This window comes from Plutella xylostella, chromosome 15 (genome assembly GCF_932276165.1).
Source record: "Plutella xylostella chromosome 15, ilPluXylo3.1, whole genome shotgun sequence".
In the NCBI taxonomy this organism is placed as follows: Eukaryota; Metazoa; Arthropoda; class Insecta; order Lepidoptera; family Plutellidae; genus Plutella; species Plutella xylostella.
In genome coordinates, this window is record NC_063995.1 from 8,115,352 (window position 1) to 8,137,594 (window position 22,243).

General features: G+C 37.7%; 1 protein-coding gene across 1 annotated transcript in view; it reads left to right on the forward strand.

Moving 5' to 3' along the window:
* LOC105382473 (extracellular sulfatase SULF-1 homolog) overlaps positions 1-22,243 on the forward strand; it is a 70,959-nt gene that overhangs the window by 33,203 nt on the left and 15,513 nt on the right. Inside the window, exon 4 of the mRNA XM_038108038.2 lies at positions 21,644-21,795. Coding sequence (XP_037963966.2) covers positions 21,644-21,795 — 152 coding nt within the window. The remainder of the gene's footprint in view (positions 1-21,643; positions 21,796-22,243) is intronic.

The following is a 22,243-nucleotide window of genomic DNA, read 5'->3' on the forward strand; positions in this document are numbered from 1 at the left end:
CTCGTAGCTTAATTGAAGAATTTTCATTTTGCTTCATCGTACAAAATTCAGGTGCCCGTTGCATTTTCAGCGACTCGCGTGAACTTTCATCAATCTTACATTACTGTGCTTTCGTGACTTGCACAGGGGACTGTACTGCAGGCAGTCAGCTATTCAGAACTAAGTAAAAGTGTGAACTGTTTCAACATTGTTGTTGCTTAGATAGCTCGCCAAAGCTTAGGATCGAACTAAGTACCGGTAAATCCAGTTTTAGCGAATCCTGCAGTGCAACTCGGTCGAAAGTCGTCTGCGTTCCGTCAACTTCGACCTCGCGCCATCATGGCAGACGTGGCTAGAACTGGGACCTCACATTTCAATTTTAATTTTAAAGAGCGGCTTAACCTCTGGCTTTCATTATAAATATAATGTTATGTACCTACCTATTTACCATAATCACGGGCGGCTTACGACTAACAACTCATTGGCACCTCGCTGTTGAAAGTCGCGTAGCTATCATATTACCAATAAATAGTAAAATGGTTAAGACGTAAGCACCTAGCTTTGATTATCAACATTAATTGTCTAAAGACTCAAGCTATGCAAGGAACTATTGAGCCTTATTTCTTAAGTAAAGGGATAATTATTGAATGGCAATAGTCGGTATTTTACTGAGGTACGAAGCAACACGATCTGTCCCACCTGAGAATGCGCCGATCCCCATATATTACACATACCTAGGTACATGCAAGTATGTATGTATGTAACTAAAATAGACACACGCTAGAGAAATGTAGTTTCTGTAGTCGTAACTAAGTACTTACGATTTTAAATTTAGAGTTGTCTTAAAAATTCAATAAGTATTTAATGATGATATCGCCTATAATTTTTAGCATTATTTTAGATTTTGAAAGTTGCATTTCAGTTGCATACTGCGTAAATTTTATGATCCTCCGTTTATCACAGTTTTACATAGTTACACATTGGTGTAGTACTAGTAAGTACAGTATATACTTAACTTAGACTATAAGAGAAAAAATACTGGCCAGATATAATATAACCTTCTACTACCCTCACTATACTCCGGTAATCCTCAATAGGGTGATGCAACAGCAATGGCATAATAAATAGTAATTGGGTTGCCTACTAACTTTAAATTGAGTCTACGAATACAGGCTGTAAGACATGTATTATGCAGTGAATGTTTGTGTGTATACCAGCTTTATATCGACATACTCGTACTTATTTAAACACTTTATTGTACACAGAAACTTTATAAAAAATAATTAATTCAAAAATTAACAAAAATAATATAAGTAGGTATATACTTAATTCAGAAAGATAAATAAAATGGGAAAGGTTAATAGATTTTATTAGAAACACTAGGTACTATGGCATCAATACATACTTAATAGATACTTAATAGAATTATATTATAAGTACCTATGTCTGATGTACATTTTTGTACCTAGAAGTAAGTTGTTATGAATGACAGAATGACCCATTGAGTCCAGTACCCCTTGCAACACCTGTATGTGACCCTAATACTAAAGCTTTTACTTTAGTAGTCGCGAAACCAAAATCATTGCAACTAAGTATAAATAAATATAACTTCACTTCTTCACTTAAGAATTCATGAATTGAGAAATTAAACGTACCAAGTGATGCAATTAAATAGAATTGCATGATTATATCAATCCGCTAATGAATGCGAAGCATAATGCTCAGTTTAAATAATTGCAATGCTTCGAAGACTTATGGTTCCGCTCTGTCCCAGTCGCTGCCTCGACTCGACTAAGAACGTACGATTTTGCACCTAAGGTGTTCTATCTAGGAAATACTATAGGTATACTAGAAGAGAATCGTGACCTAAAATTTCACAGTTTAATCACCATTCCAAGAGCTTTATGTGAAACCCGAAATACATCTGGTGTAGGTACACTCTGATATAGTTATATCCCGCTGCCAAGTGTAGGTAAGTGCTTGAAATAAGTAGCACGTCAATATAAAGATAAAACCAGGTTTCTAATCCCCATATCTAATGCAAGCTTTAAAGATACAACCCAGCCAGTCGTAAAACAGATTAGTGTTGGTATATTTCTGCATTTGCGGAAACTTGAGACAAAAACTATCATACACTGTCTGTATCTACGATTATAATTATTAAGTATGTTCCAGCGCGCTTCGCTTCGCATTAAAAAGTTTTCCCGTGGGAATTCCGGGATAAAAAGTAGCCTATGTTCTTGACTAGGGTCTAGGCCGTATGTATACTAAATTTCATTCAAATCCGTTCAGTAGTTTTGGCGTGAAAGAGTAACAGACAGACAGACACAGTTACTTTCGCATTTATAATATTAGTTAGGATTTCATGCATTTGGCCGAACGTACAACCCCAAATAGTCTGGTCGGTTTAGACCACTGCGCAGGAATAGACTAGTATAGGTACCATGCCCAAGATTTTACCAAGAGTACTTTCTGTTCCATCACACAAACTGCCGACACCAATCTTACCCCATTTTTTTAAACATTTAATTTAGAAATTGATCAAAATATTGACTGATGCGCTGTTAAATGTACTGGCGTCATTAAGCTAGCATTTTCCGTTTAGGAGTAAGGCCCGGGTCTCCTATTCCGCGCCGTAGCTCGCGTCCAGCGTCTAGCCGTAGGCCGCGTCACGATGCTCACTACATATACGCGCCAACGTCGGCGTGTGAGGGAGACCGCATCAGTACATTTCTATAGTGAGTATTGTGACGCGGCCTACGGCGTGACGCTGGACGCGACCTACGGCCTAAATAGGAGACCCGGGCGTAAGTCATTTGATGCTATTGTCACTGGAACTTTTTCATTCCCCGTGAGTGTACTTCATAAATGTTAGCAAGCAAGTAAGTAGAAGCCTAATGATTGAATCCGTGGTCTCTACCACGCGTGAGCGGTGGCCTCGGCGCCGTGGGTGGCACCGGACGGGGCTCATCTGGCCGCGGCTATCATCAGCGGAGATAAATCTAGATGGACACGTCCTCGGCTAGATTTGGGGAGACGCAATCTTAGCGTCCGTTCCGCGCGCATTCTTGACAATTTGCTACAGGTGTTTTGTGGTTTTAGATATGTTTTGGTAGAAGCTTATGGGTTAGGTAAAGCATAAGCAGCAGGAGTAGATTTTATTTGATTATAAATGGAGTACGTAACAATAAACGTATATTTGGTAGGAAAATGTAAAAAATTTACATGTAACAGTTTACGATAAAGTTATCATCAACATTTTGGTACCATAGTTTGTTGGGTATCTGTATCACTGATCCAGTTATGTAGGTCAATCTTCCCCAAATACAGAACAATTTAAACTGATAGAAGAAGAAGTCCAGCCTGTGTAAAACCTGCGTTGAACTCCGAACCCCGCACTCCATCGCTCCACCGCTGAGCTACGGTTGCGGTGCGCGGTGAAGGCCTATATTAACATGTACACCCCTGACCTGCGAGCCCCGGGCACTAAGTCACAGGTACAGTACCAACGCACGTATTATGTCTATCGCCTTCTGTTAGATAGGGTTGCCATCTCAGATGATAAAAGGTTTTTATAAGGTTTTTTAATCTGAGATCTCTATGCTTGCCATAGTAAAATATTTTTTAGATTTCAAACATGTTATGGGTTACAGGGACCATTTCGGCACGGCATCGGCACTATGATTTGTCAAATTGTGATTAGAAGGTTGAGGTTTATGGGCAAACATACGTACAATATACACACCCACCGGTCAAAGTCAAACCTACCCTTCCATTGCTCCGCTGTAGTACCTACCCGTAGATTTCAGAAGAAATCATAGTAAGTACTTATTTAGAATATACTGTGGCGCAAGGATATTCAGTGAACACTTTACTTCACCACGATTCTTATATATGTCGCAGGCAACTGGTTTAATCTCCTGTTTGATTGAACCACTAGCCCGTTCATTGGATGGCGCTGTTCAGTTGTATGACTAGGCCGAACGTTGATTGTACAAGCGTCACAAAACGTCCAACTAGTTAGCTGACTTAAAATCAGTCAGGTGGTGAATAAAACAAATATGGCGTCTAACAGCTAACAGCTGACACAAAAAGCACCTATATTGTTAGTTTTTTGCAAATAAATTAGCTTTAAAGTGCGTTATTTGTGTTAAAATAGTGTGACAACATGGATTTACCTATTATTACGCCGCGGGCGGATAGTTTCAAAGAAAAAAAGTGGCGAAACTGGATAATTATGAACAACAATATGAAGGAACGTTTATTGTTATTGTATAGTCTTTTTGTTGACTCTTGTCTGGTGATGGTCACCCTAACCAGACATTACAAAGTTGCTATACTATATCCCATTCAACGACTCCGCTGAATGACGTTCAGTCAAGACGTCGAACGTTACAATCAACGACTTGACGAGTTGTCCTTTAGTCATACAACTGAATAGCGCAATCCAATGAACGGGCTAGTGGTTCAATCAAACAGGAGATTAAACCAGATGCCTGCGACATATATACGTATATCTTATTTAGATATTTATCGTAGCTAGATGCCGCTATTACCTTAATCTATTAAAAGGTCTAGTTACGACTACACCACCATCAGTACTTAAGCATTACAACACACGCTTGCACCTAGGAACCCTGCAGCCAGCCAGTCCACTGGGCACATGCCGACAATTTATCACTTAACTCTGACTCCATTTAGCTTGCAAATTTATGTCTCAACGAGCGTACATAAATCCACCTTAGTGCTTTCTCTTCCGGCCCTTACAAGGCGAAGGGACTTCAGCCGTATTTGCGGTGTCGGTTGGATGATTTTTCAGTGGCTCAGTGGTTCTAAGTTACAGGTTTCGCTGAAGGAACACACTGCTGTCGGTTTTCATGAGCTCGTGAAATTGCTTGTGGGAGTTTACCGGCTCAATTAATCTCTATTAGATTGATGTTATACTTTTAAATACGACAGTAACATGTACAGTTTATTGAATACACGTTTGAACTTACTGTAAATACCATTTACAAAGGCCTGAGTAAATTTTCTTCCTTTTATGTTTTGGTTTCGTTAAGGATTTTCTCTCAAAGTACCTGCGGGGTTACTCTCTAAATCGACTAACGATCGGCACACACGCATACAACGAGATAGATTCGTGGTTAGAGCTGGAGTTTTGTTTTTCCGAAGCTTCGGAGCGCTGCGCGAACCACGTGTCTATCTCACGGCTCATTTTATTAAGCGTGCTGATTGCGTGACAATTTCAATTCGAATACTGTTGTGCCAAACCAGGATTTGTCACCGTTCAAATGATTGGCCTGTTAGATTAGCGTCGTCAGTCGCAGGCTACCTTCCTTTATTGTAAGTTGTAAACTAAAGTGACCCCTCTGGTTCTGGGTCACTCACTCTATATGACGAAAATCGAAGTTCCTAAGAGCTGATGCGCGAGCCAGTAAGTACTCTAACTTGTTGTATTAAACGTGCCGACTGCACGACAGCTCTCGTTCACGATGAAAATTTATGCTAAGGGGTCAGTATAGAGTAACCCCGTGGCCCGGAGGCGCAGGGCTCGCCCACGGCTCGGCTGCTAAACTCGAAACTATGATTTGTGAAGAAACCGCCGCTAATGGAGAATTGCCTCTTCCGGTAGTTAAAGAAAGTGAAGATGTGTAGGAGTCTGGGCAACTCCGACTTTATGGTTTTAACTGTTTAACTGCAATCGCCGGCGAGCCTACACAACTCTTGTGTAATGAGCACTAAGTGGCACCTGTAAAACTTGGTTGTTTTAAAATATTCTGTCGAAAATTATGGTTGTTGTTAGACTTGTTAGGTGTATCTGTGTTCCATGATGCATGAACGTTTCACAAAGTTATACATATAACTTTGTGCAACGTTTAACTAGGTTTAAAATACATTATTATTTACGTTGTTATATTATAATTAAAACACTTAGGCACTAGGTTAGATATAATGCTAATTAGGTAGGTATGATAATGTTATAATCTTAGACAGTTTAATCACTGTTATATGTAGAGACATTAAGACCCATTAACAATAATTTTAGGATTATACAGTTACAGGAAATCTTACAAGATAAACCTTCATGATCAGAATAAATAATTTACTAAGTACTTATAAACGACGATCCTTGGCACTAAACGTTCCTTATGCTCACTAGTACCTATCTATTTACGCAAACAGTGTTACATTGTATTAAATAGCGAGCAATTAATTCGTATTTATTTGCGAGCTGATGGGTATTCCTTATGCAATCAGTTTGACCCACTGTGTACAAGATTCACTCAACTATTTAATAGGAGTCTTGTATCTGAGCTGCGTAGGCGGCGAATCTGCTAGGGTTGTCTATTACCTATCCATTATTTCATTAAATACTTAGGTATACAAAATAACATAGAGGTATTCTAATGTAAACCTAAGAAGTACAATTTATACAAAAACTATCGATAAGTGAAGAAGCCTAAACATCATTCAGAAAATTCATTCTGCCGAAAACCTTTTTGTCATTTCTGAAATTACAGTATCCTACTATGTATAATATTATAAAGGCGAAAGTTTGTGAGTGTGTATGTTTGTTACTTCTTCACGTCAAAACGGCTGAACCGATTTTAATGCGATTCGAAGCTCGCGGAAACAGCTATTCTTTATAAATGAATTTTATAGTAACATAATTTGTAAACCTTTGTTTTGTAATTTGTCTATTTCGTGTACGATAAATAAAATAAAAAAAACAGTTGCAAACCCTGACTGCAGCGCCGGAAAGTCTACCATTTGCCGTGATATGATTGGCTCTAGATATCCTAGGTTCTAGCCGCGAGCTAACCGCTTAACAACTGTTGATTGCGAGATAAGAGGCACATCAACACCGAGATGTGACCTACATTTAGGTTTTGATTGCACATGCCTAGGACTTACAAAGACTCTGAGAACTCGTAGTATTCTCGATTCCTCGCAATAAGAGCAGAGCTTTGACAAGTAAGCCACTATTCCTGGAGCAAAAGTTGAGTTCCTTGGACCTGTTTTCTCTAACTAAACTGTCGAATTATCGTATCCAACTGATCCAAGTCATTTAATTATATAAACAAACGTCTAGACTTATTCTAGGAGCACTAGATAGATGCGTAGGCGCACGCCGCCAATCTGTCTAGGCATTCTAGCTCCGCCCACTGACCTCAATGCGGTCAGGTAATCAGGTGTAGTGCTGCTAGTTCATTAAGACTACTCCTGATGATCAGGTCCATGGGTTCTCCGTCTGCTGACCGGTTCAACGTACAGCGGCCGTTTTCATAATTGTAGATTTTGTTTGTTAAGTGCCAATTTCTCCATAGTCGGTTAGAGCATAACCAGGCCATGTAGTACGGGGCACTCTTAAGACATGACAAAAGTTCTCCATCGCACTCGCTTTTGAGGTCTTGTGCGATGTGAGTGAGCGCGATGCAAAACTCTTGTCACGTCTTAAATGCGCCCCGTACTAGCCCTTCTGGGACTTTTGACACATCTGTCATGAATTTTATATGGAGATGACGTATAATTAATAAATCAATCCCTGTCGGTTAGATAACCGACTATGGAGAAATTGGCACTAAAGATAGCTTACATATAACTTGTGAAATATAGCATGGTTGAGCATTATGACAGCTGTCAAATCCATTAATTTTATCTGTCATTTGTGGGTTTTCATATTCTCCAGGCATAAGCATATGTTAATAAAATATCATAGGATTCATGCTACATTTCACAAAGTATAGCCAAAAATATAGAGGTAAGTACCTACTTAAGTACTAAAAATTGTAGCGAATAACGACTTTTACGCGCAAGAAAAATGAATATGTTAACCAGCTACCAGCTCGCAAGCATATGGTCCAAGTCGTCCAACTAAACTTTATGATCATATTATTTAATTTTACTATAAATAGTACGTTATTATCTTGTAAAAGCTTCGGTAATAGCCTAAACTATACCTAGATGGTCTTGACACCTGATGTTTTTATTACGTTGGCACTATCAGTTACATTCTAGAGTTACCGCGGCTGCTGTAAACTACTGATGTTTATGTTTATTTACAATATTACATGACGTTCATGATTGAGTACGTACTTAAGTTACGTGTTATTATAAAGTATTTGATTACACTTTTGAGTTTCGACGAAATAGCTACATACGGGGTGGCCAGAGAAGACTGTTCGCGTTACAGACAGTGTTTTCAAAAAATTTCAAAACTCTAAAAACAAAAGTTGTTTAGAATCACGAGCTGAATCATCTCTTTTCGACTGACTACACCACATTTGCAAGATCCAAGATCCTGTAGACATAGAGGTATTCTATTCTATTCTCCGTGGGGGTTTCAGTACCTGCACCTGGCTCTCTCGAGTAGAACCTTTGTGCATGTCTCCAAGGTCTAAACTGCCTTCCTAAGCTTGGACCATTTCCCACCACGCTGGTCCACTGCGGGTTGGTGAGATGTGCTAAATCTAGATGTACAGGTTTCCTCACGATGTTTGCCTTCACCGTCATAGAAGTATCAAACAGGTACCTTCTAAGTCTAGTGGGTGCGGCGTAACTAGATTTTCTCTCCGGGTATTTAGCCACTTGCTCAAGCTAACGGTCCCTAATCTCTCTCATCGTATGTCCATCCATCCACACAGGTCGTGGGTTAAGTATGTAGGTAGTGATTGGTACAGACACAAACGACGTGAGAAAACCTTGGGGGTCACTCCTCACTCTAGCTTACCTAATAACGAATGAATGATTTTTTATTTAATCGAACGATTAACGACGAGCGTTTATGGTATCAATACGCTTAATACAACGTGATATAGTCGTGGTTAGCGCAGGCGCAAGGCCCCGAAGCTTCTCCAAAGACAAATAGCCCTTTATTTCAACGAAGATTTCTTTGTAAAAATATTACGTTTATCAGATAAATAATAATAAGTACTTATATGTTTATACTTTTAATCAAATTTATTTATTTGAATTTGACTTTGGTATTATCGCGTTGCATTACACGTACCGAGTCCGATTACTAGTCAACTCTTCGTTTTTCGAAAGCTATATGTACTGTAGTGACCCCCTGGTCCCTTTAAAACTATCCAATGGGCGCATACTCACGCGTTGAAGGTTTTCTCACTGTAACCAGCTGTAGGTGGAAGCCATCAACATAAGAGTAAAGGTTGATTGGCCATTCCATTAAACTTGTATATTCATGACAAATAGAAAACACACGTAGATAACATACGCCTACTGATATAGTGGCAGTTGCATTAGTATAGTAGGTATAAATAGGTAAATGCGGTCTTGAGTATTGTAACTACGATGAACTACATTATACAGGGTTGAATTTTATCTAAGTATTTTCTTCCTGTCGGAAGGTCAATGCACCCGACATACTAAGCAAATACTCAATATGGGAATAAATCTGAAAACGACTAACTGCCAGTTTCTATAACTCTATCTATCCATAACTGGTAGTTACTTTCATACGATTTTGACAAAATGAAAGGTTACAATCTGTCAAAATCGTATGAAAGCAACTACCAGTCATCGAAAGATAGGTTATAGAAACTGGCAGTAAACTGTAATTTAAAAAACCTCTTCCTCTTCCTAATTTTAGTGTTGTTCACATAACGAATGCCAGTCATAAAAATACCTTTTAGTACTATAATCTATTACCATTATTGCAGTAAGAACAGAACCTGCTTTAACTACATAACCTCTTTCTCATCTTTATAACAAACAATCGGTTTTATCGTTTAAGTATATCCAAATCACAGGCCAAACGTGAAATTAATGGTCCCGCCGCCGTCGCGTGTGAAATAAAAAGAGAGTGTGGATTAAACCGTTTCCTTCAATTTGGAGTGAAAAGTCCGTGAACCTGGGGGGGTCACTCTCGCTTACAAAACACTGAAGACCTCGGATATGTATCCGAAATCTTTTGCTGTGAATACTTTCTCCATCGATATAGATCTCTTCTAAATTACGGGGTCGGAGACGATGTGGCATCTTAAAAGACGTTTAAATCCTTTTTACGACTATTTCTCTATCAAAGGATACGCTTAAACTGACTGTTTTGCTGGTTGGGAAGCTATACTCTGTCCATTATATTATTGGTTTTTTGACAATCAAAATCCCATACAAATGATGATGGGCACCAATATATGGAAGCTGGGACCAGCACCAATAGAAATGAGTGATACGTCGTTGAAAAGGTATTTTTTTGCAGAATATGAATAACGGAAGCGCTAGTCTTGATTTACTGTCCAATTAGAATAATCGTACCTTGAAAGTTTTTATATTTTATTTCTGTAATATTAATGTTTTTGTTAGTTTTTCACATTCATTTTTAATTTTTATAACAAAATGGTCATATTTCATAAGATATTTGTTTATTATCTCAGTAAATAAAACCAGTTGAAAGTAATTTCTCCAATTTCAATAATACGTGTTTACGTGTATTACGCCCTAACTGTCATCAGGAGAGAGAGTGCAATGCCATAGAAAAATACTTCCTTCCGACGAATATATTTCAAAATGGACAACTTATACGGATTTGTCGCCATAATACTTTTTTGCTCACTTGAAAAGAGCTATCCAACGATGTATGTCTTATCTTTATTGGACATAGGTCCCAAAACGCCCATTGTCATTTGATGACTGCAAAGGGAAACCAACTTTACTTACCATACATAAGGAAACGTCAAAAATACAATAACACAGTGGAGGCTCTATAAACAAATTACATGACAGGCCTCATTCGTATTTTTTTCTGAAGTAAGAGTAGACCTCCTGAGCCATTATTAAAGGCAATTATCGAGGGGAAGTGCTAAGTTAAGTGTTGATGCTCTTTAACCCCTCATTGCTTCGGCCTTCCAGCTATTTTTAACGCTGTCGTGTTGGAAATTTCAACTTAATTGTTTATGAACTTTACACCTGTTTTGATTAGGCAAATATAAATATAACATACAGCTGTTATCATCAACATGGAAAAAGCCTCAAACTGCAATAAGGGTCAGCCAGGGTACAAAACGGAATTTAATTAATAATTGGCATTTAATTTATTGGAAGGAAGCCCATTCTATCCCGCATAAAAGTTGTTAATTGAATCTAATTCATATTTTTCATAATTGTGCCTGTCATCCGATGTGGTCTAGTCACTATAATTTGTCCCAGCAATTGGGCAATTGTTCCCTTAAAAAATAAATGAGGCCCTTTAGTGATGGCGTCCTGTTGGCAAATAGAGGTAGTCCAGATTAGACTGAGAAATCATAGACAATTTAATTCTGAGTCTGAGAGTCGTGTTTAAACATTTACCATCATAACTAATGTTATAAATGCGAAAGTAACTGTGTCTGTCTGTCTGTTACTCTTTCACGCCAAATCTACCGAACGGATTTGAATGAAATTTGGTAAACATATGGTCTAGACCCTGGGAAAGAACATAGGCTACTTTTATCCCGGAATTCCCACGGGAAAACTTTTTAAGGCGAAGCGAAGCTCGCGGGGAAAGCTAGTACAATATACATGTACAATCTTACCTTGATATATATATAGCTTAATAGGTATATTTCCAATGCATTAAAATCATAATTTCATCTCGGTATGTAGGCAATAGTCATTACGCGTCTACGTCTATGGGATTAGTGCTATATTTTATGGTTCAATCGCACGAGCTTAATTAACTTTATGCAAAGAGCATAAGTACGTTGAACCTTTATTATGGGAACGTTTAGCGTTTACCCAGCTCTGTGTACCTACTATTAGATCCAGTCTTGTATTTTAACCTTAGTCGTAATTTTATTAAACGTTTGTATAAAAAACGAATAAGAAGTTACTTAATAGGGCATTCTTATTTTTGTAAATCCCTGTTCTTTTAGAATTTTATTTACAAAGTTCTTAAAGGCGATTTAGGTATTTAAGAGTAAGTGCCAATTTCTCCATAGTCCGTTAGAGCATAACCAGGGAGTAGTGGTTGACTTTTGACACATCTGTCATGAATATTATATGGAGATGACGTTTAATTTATAAATAAATCCCTGTCGGTTAGATAACCGACTATGGAGAAATTGGTACTAAGGGTATAAATATAATAAAGGTAAAACTACATATTTTATAAGAAGTAAAGCACTACATTTAATTTTAGTCTTCGCTTTACGGCTATGTCATGTTGTACGAATGGGCCCTTCACCTTATCTACTTAAACAAGGTATTAGGCATTTTGTCATCAAAATCGTTCACAGTATGTAACTGTCGCAGTCATCTGGTTTAATCTCCTGTTTGATTGAACCGCTAGCCCGTTCATTGGATGACGCTACTCAGTTGAATGACTAAAGAACAACTCGTCAAGTGGTTGACTGTAACGTCCAACGTCTTGACTGAACGTTATTCAGCGAAGTCGTTAAATGGGATATAGTATAGCAACTTTGTAATGTCTGGTTAGGATGAACATGACCAGACAAGAGTCAACAAAAAGACTATGTAACAAAGCTCTCATCTCACAAATTAACTAAACAATAACAATAAACGTACCTTGATATTGTTGTTCATAATTATCCAGTTTCAGCACATTTTTTTCTTTGAAACTATCCGCCGGCGGTGAAATAATAGGTAAATCCATATTGTCACACTATTTTAACATAAATAACGCACTTTAAAGCTAATTTATTTGCAAAAAATAACAATACAAGTGCTATTTGTGTCAGCTGTTCGCTGTTAGACGCCATATTTGTTTTATTCACCACCTGACTGATTTTAAGTCCGCTAACTAGTTGGACGTTTTGTGACGCTTGTACAATCAACTTTCGGCCTAGTCATACAACTGAATAGCGTCATCCAATGAACGGGCTAGCGGTTCAATCAAACAGGAGATTAAACCAGTTGCCTGCGACATAACTATTATAACGTAATCGGAATAAAATGTTAATAAGTTGGAAACGTATCCACTAATGCGATGCTCCATTCATAGTGGCCGGTGAATGAGAGTCGAGTCCGCCCACGCAACCTGCCGACGTAGAGTTTTATACTTCAGTGATTTACTATAGGAGAAACATTCGCTTTTATTAGACTGCCACAACCACAATCGTATGATTTGAGATGAAAATATTGCAATTGATATACCTAAAACGAAAAAATAATGTGTGTACCTACTTACGTACTTGTTCTGGAGAATGTTCTTAGGTAGATGTTATATTAGTTTTATTGGTGCATAAATCACAAAAATATTCTAACTTAAACAGAATACCCATATCCTATGGTTAACAAAGACATAGAAGCGTTAATCAGTAGCAAACTATAAAATAGTTAATTAATGGAATATGTAATATTAAAACAATATACTTACGTAAGTAAATTCTACATAGTTTTATCACAATTGTATGAGTAGCAATATAATAGACTTCATGAATTACAGTTGCAGTTTAATTATTGTTACCATGGCACAGCCCATGGCATATCATATCACAGTTTTATGAAATCGAAAATACAGCACAGAAATTATTCACAGGTAGGTACAACTAAACGTTAATTGCAAAATTAAACGTAACTAAATATCTACCATACATCTATCTGTTATCTACCATACTAATAATTATCTGCATTTAAATACATCCTATAAACACTTCAAATGAGATTAATTAAATTCTCTATTCTAAACTTAAACCGTTTGTTTTCATTCCGCCGGCGATGGTACTATTTATTCGTTCAGCGCTATGCTTTTATTTATTTGCGAGCCCGATCTGAGTTCCTTTGTGTGTGTAATTGAGCTGTCAGCTCACTCGCTGTGCAATCTTGGAGTCCTTCCTTCACTTCCCCTATTTTAGCACCAACTAATATTAATAGTCTGTGTGTACAACTATTGCAAACACACTCCGATATCTAAACTACTGATTGGCACGATAATTATTCTGAACTGATTTTGTTTGTATTACAATTTCTGATTTGGAAGAGGATTCTAAAAATGCCACCCCATAGTAGATGAAAACGCGAAAACCTCTTAGTTCTGTCTGATATCTACTAGTTAGTAGTGGACATAGTCCATCACCCAAGTAACTTGATGTACAAATCGGCTGCTCTTCCTCGCCCACTCGTCATATTTCCATGCGAAGTGGCCGTGTGGGCGCGCCCTTAGCTCCATTCATGTTTCCGACACGTGGCCTTCTTTATATTATGTACTGTGTTAGGAACGTACCTACGTATATTTTACGTGGACCATGATGGTCGATTGAGAAAGAGGTGGGAGTGTGTCACACAACTTGAAAATACGAAGTCGACAACAACATCACAGAACAAAATAACATTTTATGACATGAGTTGCAAATATGACTATAATAAGTACTAGTTGGTGCCCGCGAGCTTGACTTTTCCTATGTGTTAATCCAGGTTGTCAGCTTCCTGCATACCTACAAAATTTTATCAAAATCCGTGCAGTAGGTAGTTTTTGTGTCAAACTGTATGTAACAAACATCCAAACTTTCGCGTTTACAATATTAATTGGAGTATATGTAGAATATGTATATACACAATAAACACAATCTCTACTTATTAACGATTATATTATGTATGTCGTCTTACCGCTTGTAAATAACTAGATCACAATATGAAATGTTTGCGCGGAGGTACTTATCTCTTTTGTTGACTGTACAACATCGAGAGGCGATAAAACCAATTAGGGTCTCTAAAATACATTAAACACAATTCTCGATCCGATACGAACGGCCATAAATCTATCAGATATTGATTACAGTGACATTAACAGGAATACTGACACTGTATTGAATAACTAAGCTTTATTTGATACCCACTGTTGAGAATTACAATCGAATCAGAGAATGACTGTTACCACGATCGTAAATATCTTGAGAAACATTAATTTTGAATTATTGCTTTGACTATGTGAGGATTGGTAGGAAATCAGTTTATTGCAATCTACATAGATTAGTTTAACCTAACTTGTGGATTAGGCTGAGGGATTAGGTAATGGAAACTTACACAATCAATATGAAATGTGTGCAAATCCAATCAAAATTTACAAAGGGCTGAATCATTTAATATAACTATTATGTATAACACGAAAATGATTGTAAAAACTACTGAATCTGATTTTCCAAAAACAAAATTCCATTTTAATTGCTCTAAGTAATCCTAAAGATACCTAAACAATGGCTAACAGTCCAGATTGTAGCTGCCAGTTGCATAGTGGAGGGTCGTCATGTCGGCCCTACGGCTCTAGGGCTCCTCTGCTCTCGTTACGAGGATTGTTCACAGATAATAATGGAGGAACTGTGTCACCCGCTCTCTTAAAATACTACCAAATTAATTCGGAAAGGGAAAATTAAGGGAAGTCTGCGCTATTTTTATCACACGCTTAGGTAACTAAAGGTAACTTTAGTTATCCATTATTCGCGTAGGTAGATACTTTACTTATACAAAGTTGTTGAGAAACTAGGCCTTAATTTAATTAAGATAGTTGTTGAGAGATACCTGATTACTTGCTAGTAAGTATCCATTTATTAAGTTTAAATTGTTTAGGTAAGTCAATGCTGAATATCCCGAAGGAATGTGAATATAAACTTACATTCAAATTACTTAGTTAATTGTTGTTGAAAAACAGAAAATTTATGTTACTCACCATATTTAAGGGAAAATTCCTAGTTTAATCTTATTCGAGAAACAAATATCTCAGAATACGGTAGCTTTCCACGTGACTGTAGTGAAAGTCAAAAATAAACATGTTTCGTGTAAAGTTGTTTTAAACATTTCACGAATTCAGTAATATTTTATTCTTTAGTTTCGTTGCGTGCGTGTTATCAGTGCTTTTGTTTTGGACTCCGGACATTTACACTTATCTTTTTCCACTCTATTTTGGTCCTTAATTCTTAAAGGATAAGCGTTGGATAGTTTTGTTCTTTGTTGGTTCAGTGTAGCCGTAGCTAGTTGGGTTTTTGGAATAGCCCCTACATTTCAGCAAGATAAGACTAACGCCTTAAACCCTTGCGTAACTTAGAATAGTCACCACAGATAACTTGGTAGCTACACGTGAAACCAAATACCTTCCTAGTTGTTGTCCACTTAGTACCTACTATAGGTAGGAGGTAGTACATCTACAAAAAAAAACAGAATCGTCTTCTTGGTTCTTTTTTCTATCGAGGTAACTTTGTCCAAACTCGTTTTTCAGCCGGCCGTGTAGGCTGCCTATTTCATGACATACAGAGAAATACCGGACAGCGAAAAAAGAAATGATCGTTTACATAGCGTCTGAATATGTGACTACAACATTAGGATTAGGTCGGTATTGTGGACATTGTGGTACCTAATGTGGACATCTGACATGACATAACGGAGAAATCCGCTATTAATTCGTCAACTTCCAAATTCATTGTGTTAGATGTTTAATTTGTAAAATGAGGCATCAGGTCAGGCAGTTCGGGGTGACAGTTCACACGCCGGCCCCGCCGCGACCCCGGGAGGGTTAATCTATACTGACGAAAAACGAACGAACGAAAGCTGTCGGCACGTTTAATAGATAGATCTTGGCCCCCGCTGCAGCGCTCCGAAACTTCTTTTTTCGACATATCCAGTGCAGCGAGCACAGGATTCGATACTATTTTCGAATCTACACGAAGGGTCACTTATACCAAACACTAAACGTACTTAAATCAAATTTTAAATACATTTTGTACTAACTGACAGACGTATGACAGGCTACTGAATATGTTTAGCGTTTGGTGAAATTCCACCTAACATATGGAAAAAACAAATGTGACTTTTGGAACTAACTTTGCCTTACATTTTGACAGTGACAGTTGACGATACGCAACGTTAACGGAGAGGATCGAAACTTGTGCTCGCGACTCTGTATATGTCGAAAAACGAAATCCATACCTAGAAACTTTGTTGGTCACGTAACTTTTTACTATGCAGAATGTTTTTTTTTTTCGCGAATTTTATTTTTTGGGCTTAGATACTTATAACATGCTTGCACACGTAGGTTTCGGCTTAGTATAAGTACTTACTTACCCGTTTTGCAACACCCTGTATAGAGTGACCCCCGGGTCCCGCGCCGCCGCCGCCGTCGCCGCCGCCGCCGCCGCCGCCGGGTCGACGCTGTCAGTCCGCTGTGAGATTAGTCCCGCTGACAGTAAATGAAATTCCGACGGGGCGCATTACGCTTTCAGCATTTCACGTACAATCGACGCCGGCTAGTTCACTCGGTTATACGAATCCACTTTTACCTCGGAAATAAAAGGGTACTTACTTTACTTCTTGACCTTAACACAGTTTTAAAGTTTTCAGGAATTTTGCTTTTTAGTGAGCTCTGTATGTACAATTTTATTATTCAAACGAACAATAGCTTTTCCCGAGGTCTTGGTAATATTCTCATTGACTTTAACGGATATTATGAGCTTAGAAGTAATTAAATCGAAATGTAACCATAATACGGAACATAAGTTCGGAGAACACCAACCCAAATTGTTTTTTTCGATGTTTTATTTCCTCCACATTTGCTCAGTAAATTGCATTACACATTGCTCCCTTTATTGCCATTCAACAGTTTTGGGTCAAGCTTTCCTCCTTGCGAAAAGCTTAATTAAACTCTCGGGCTGGAATGAAATACGAGATCTCACCGTAACACAAAGAAAGACAGCGGTACAGTACAGTTATACCTCACTATTGAGAAAGGTACATTGGTTAGGGTAAATACGTCTTAACCAATTTTTTTTATATTGTTACGATTATTCATTCCACTGAAGTCTAATAATGGTAGGTGCCACTACAAATCCAGATAGGATGATTCCCGGCTACCTCCCAGCGGCTACAGTCACGCTCGCGCCTCAGCTAAATTAAAAGCGTCCCTCATTTACATTAACGCTTTCGAAATTAAAATTTGAGGACCATTGTCTACCGACGAACAATCGTTTGAATCGCTTCCTTCGTCGTAGCACTTTTCATTTTGCTACAACGTCCGAGCACATTCCCAATACTTCTCTCATTTTTACTTCGGTTTTCCGAGTTGTTTTTGTTGCTAGGGTAATTAATGAACTGATTGGTTAGTAGTGTTGGTTCCTATGTCTAAATTAGTACCGTGTTTAATCCTAACTAATATTATAAATGCGATAGTAACTGTGTCTGTCTGTCTGTTACTCTTTCACGCCAAAACTACTGAAAGGATTGGAATGAAATTTGGTATTCATATGGTCTAGCTAGACCCTGAGAAAGAACATAAGCTAGTTTTTATCCCGGGATTCCTACGGGAAAACTTTTTGAGGCGAACTGAAGCTCGCGGGAACAGCTAGTAAATTATATGTAAGTATACTTAATATTAAATACTTACGTTTTTCATCATAATCACGATTCACGACCCACCACGTGCCTACTGCTGGGGCACGGGTCTCCTTCCAATGAAATGAAGGAAGGGTTTTAGTAAATTCTTAAAGTACGTACGTTTTTACCTAGTTAGTTCTTTATAAAAATTTTAATGCTTTTTTTCCTTTATGCGGATTTTACTTATAATAATAAGGTCCACTTGCGCAGACCTGGGTTAGCGAATTAACTCGGAGATATTTGACATAAGGAGGGTTAGATTATTAATTTGTCTTGCATCGCTGAAATATGAGCGCTAACCTTGGGATAAACTCTTAAATATTTAACCCCCCAATATTGAAGGGTTAAGACGCTAACCCGGCATACGTCAAAAGAAAAGGTTTTTATCAATATTCTTGTATTCGTTGGAAATGTTTGATTATGATGATTAACTCATCATTCTTATATTTTTCCAATATCTAGCAAAGTAGCAAATGGTCCCACTTGTGAAATTAAGAGCACGATGGTGTGGTTACATACATATATGCTCACGACTATGACTGTAATGTAGTTACTCAGAGGTGACTCACCCACTTTTCGCTGTACATTTTTGTACTCACGTGATAGGTCGCGAGCCGTATCGCCGTTTTTGAAAGAGTACAATGCACTTTAGGGTACACATCTAGATCACGATGTTTTTTTCACCGTAAGAGCTATGGTATACATTTTTGGAGATATTGCGTAGAGTAGGTAGAAAATAATACTCAGAGTGGACAGAATAATAATAATTTATTTACAGAAAATAAGCCTACTTATACGCGCGGTGCTAACTTAAATACTCGTGGCGTTGGGAATGCACGGGGACTCGTTCCTTTTCTGCGCTGTCGGAGGCTCTTCAGGCTCTCCTCTCCGAGCTGCCGCGGTGACGGTGGTGGTCGCTGCTGCTGCTTGCTTGAGCTTACTGAACAGTTATTTTCGGAACTCCCTCTTTGTTTCTTTGTAACAGCTCTTTTCAGGGCCATCTTTGCTGTTATCTAAAGCACAACCTGCAACCGCGATGTGTTCAATAAAATCAATACTTGCTGTTGTTATTGGTTGAGTATTGCTTGCTGGTACGGTTAGATTGAAGAGAGCTGCTTATGATAAGGTTCTTGAACGTTTTGTGGTAAGTAGAATGTGTGGTAGTAAGTTGCCACACATTGTACTTAAATTCCAAAGAACTCATTGGTATTTCTGCGCTAGGATCCAAACACGCATCTTTTGTGTAAGAAGCGAGCGCTTACCGACTGAGCTACCGCCGCTTTTTTTCAATTTTTTATAATTTTCGCAATGTATATCTACAAGGAAATCACAAATATGACACTTTGTAAACAAAATACAAATTACCTACTGACAGATTGCGAAAATGGAAATAGAGAGAGATAGTTTTATCCAAAGACGTGAGGTGAAAACGAGATAGAAGACAATGTTTTTTTACGGCAATAGAAACTTGGTCCCTTTCAGCCTGGAACGGGACATAGATTCACAGAGTGCAAAAAGAAACATCAGGTTAGCTAACTCAGGGTTATTTTCCATTAGCGCAATCAAAAGTCCGGGTTAAAATTTTACAAAGTTAACCCTGAGTTAGTTACCTCCGAGTTTATATTTTTAACCCTGTGATCCACGCAAGTGGACCTAAGGGGAATTATAAAACGAGCGAACAAAAAAAAACTTTGCGACTGATGATGACATACTGTTTTAATAACTTGAGCGGTATGAATTTGAGTGAGCGAAAAATTAACTAAACTGACGACGAATATTGATTTATAATAAAATCCAGAACGAGCTTACAAAAAGTGGATTGTGATAAATCCATTTCAGATATTAAAATTTTATCCGAGCGACTAAATTACTAAGTGAGCGACTGGAAATACAGAGAGAGCAACTTCAATATTAAGATATAGATTCGATTTTTCTAAGTGAGGTTATACTTAGCGAACTACTAAAAAGTTCACTTTGAGCAAAGTTTTGTATGCTGCTTTATTAATGATTATTGGTTACTGATATTCTATTTGAGGGCTTATGTTTTTTATTTAGATACACTTTTTAAATGAAAACTACTGAATTTAAATGCGCGTGAATTCGAATGGGGGCGGGGCGGCGAATCGTTGCAGTCAGGTGAGTTGTAGTAGGGCTCCTTATACCTATCAATGTTTCTTAGTATTAATAAGAAGTTTTTTTTAGTTGACTGAAGCGTCTTATTTTATTTTTTGTTCATTTGATTGAAATAAATGCATGCATATTACTTAACTTTTACGGAGTACATTGTTTTATTTAAGTACCCTTATATTTCAATAATAAAATTTCTCAACTAATAGAATAGTGTTTCTTCAAATAGTTATTTCATATTATTTTTATTTTTTAAATGTGAGCTCATTATACTCTGCTCATTAGTGTATTTTTCAAAATGGTTTTTGTACTCGAAACACTTCATTTAAAATAAAATGCTGCTCAGTATAAAAAATACATATGCCAAATATTGAAAAAAATGCAGGACGTAACGTTGACACTCAAACAAATATTAGGTCGCTCAAACATTATGAAGCTGCTCATTTTGTATTTTAAGTAACTCAAATTAATGTTTGTAAGTTGCTGTTCTGTTGATTTCTCGTCACTCGCAGTCAGTCGCTCACTTAGTAATTCTATAACCCAAATTAATTAATTTTGACACTTAGAACTGTAATTTACAGTCACTCGTTTTATTGCTACCCTAATAATAATAATAATTTATTTTACCATATAAAAACACGGTTTCTTACATTATATCTACTACTACTTAGTCTATCTACTTGGCACCGGTACCTTAGTAATAATATACTTTAGGACTTTTCAGCTCAACTTAATGCAATGAATAAAGTGTATAAATAACTTCGCTATCCGCACTTCTTGTTGTCCCAGCCAGATTATCCCATAATCTGTCCGTAGATAGCAAACGAAGTTACTTCAGATTTAAATGCAACTGCAGTGCTTTTAGCAACTGAAAATTCTGAGAGCTTTACTGGACTTTTCTGTAGGATCTGGGTACATTTTATTAACAATACACGTGATGAATGAATGTAGTTCCTTTCATCATCAGTCAACAAGCGTCCTTTGCTAAATAAGTATATGTATAATTATGATTTGTTAATTAAAAGAGAATTGCTAAACGAAAATTATCTAATAGTCATCTAATACTCAAAATTATCGTCACTGCTATTTTCAGCTTTAGTATGGGGTTGTATAAAATCAAAGTATGTGGTGTGTCTAGAAATATATATTTTTCATGTTATATCCGCTATCTCCGACACATTTTTCCAAGAGCCTACCCTAACTAACTTGGTTTATTTGTGTGCAGGCTACTTCGGCAAGTACTTGAACAAGTACAACGGGTCGTACATCCCGCCGGGCTGGCGCGAGTGGGGCGGCCTCATCATGAACTCCAAGTACTACAACTACAGCATCAACATGAACGGCAAGAAGATCAAGCACGGCGATGATTACCAGAAGGTATGTATCACCCCCCGCCCCCATCAATCCGCACTAGGGTCCACCAAATTACACTAGACCAGCGTGGTGGGCTAAAAAAACCCTTCCTTCATTGGAAGGAGACCCGTGCCCCAGCAGCGGGGACGTGATGCGTTGTGATGACGATAATATAGCCCTGCAATACGCGGTGTTTCATGCTGGGTAGAGCTTCACGGAATTTCAATAAAACATAAAAGGCACGTTCACGAAAGAATTCGAACTCACGACCTCTGGCATCTTCAACACGCGTCTTAAAGCGGTCAAAAGATAGACTCATCTGTTATTTTCTCAGATCAACTACAAATAGATTCGCAATCGCCGTGTGCACTATTCTCTTTCTCACTCAAACCATAGATGTTGCCGACAAAAAAATAAAACCTAAATATGGGGAAATTTAACTTATCATAATAACAAAAACAAAACTTGAGTA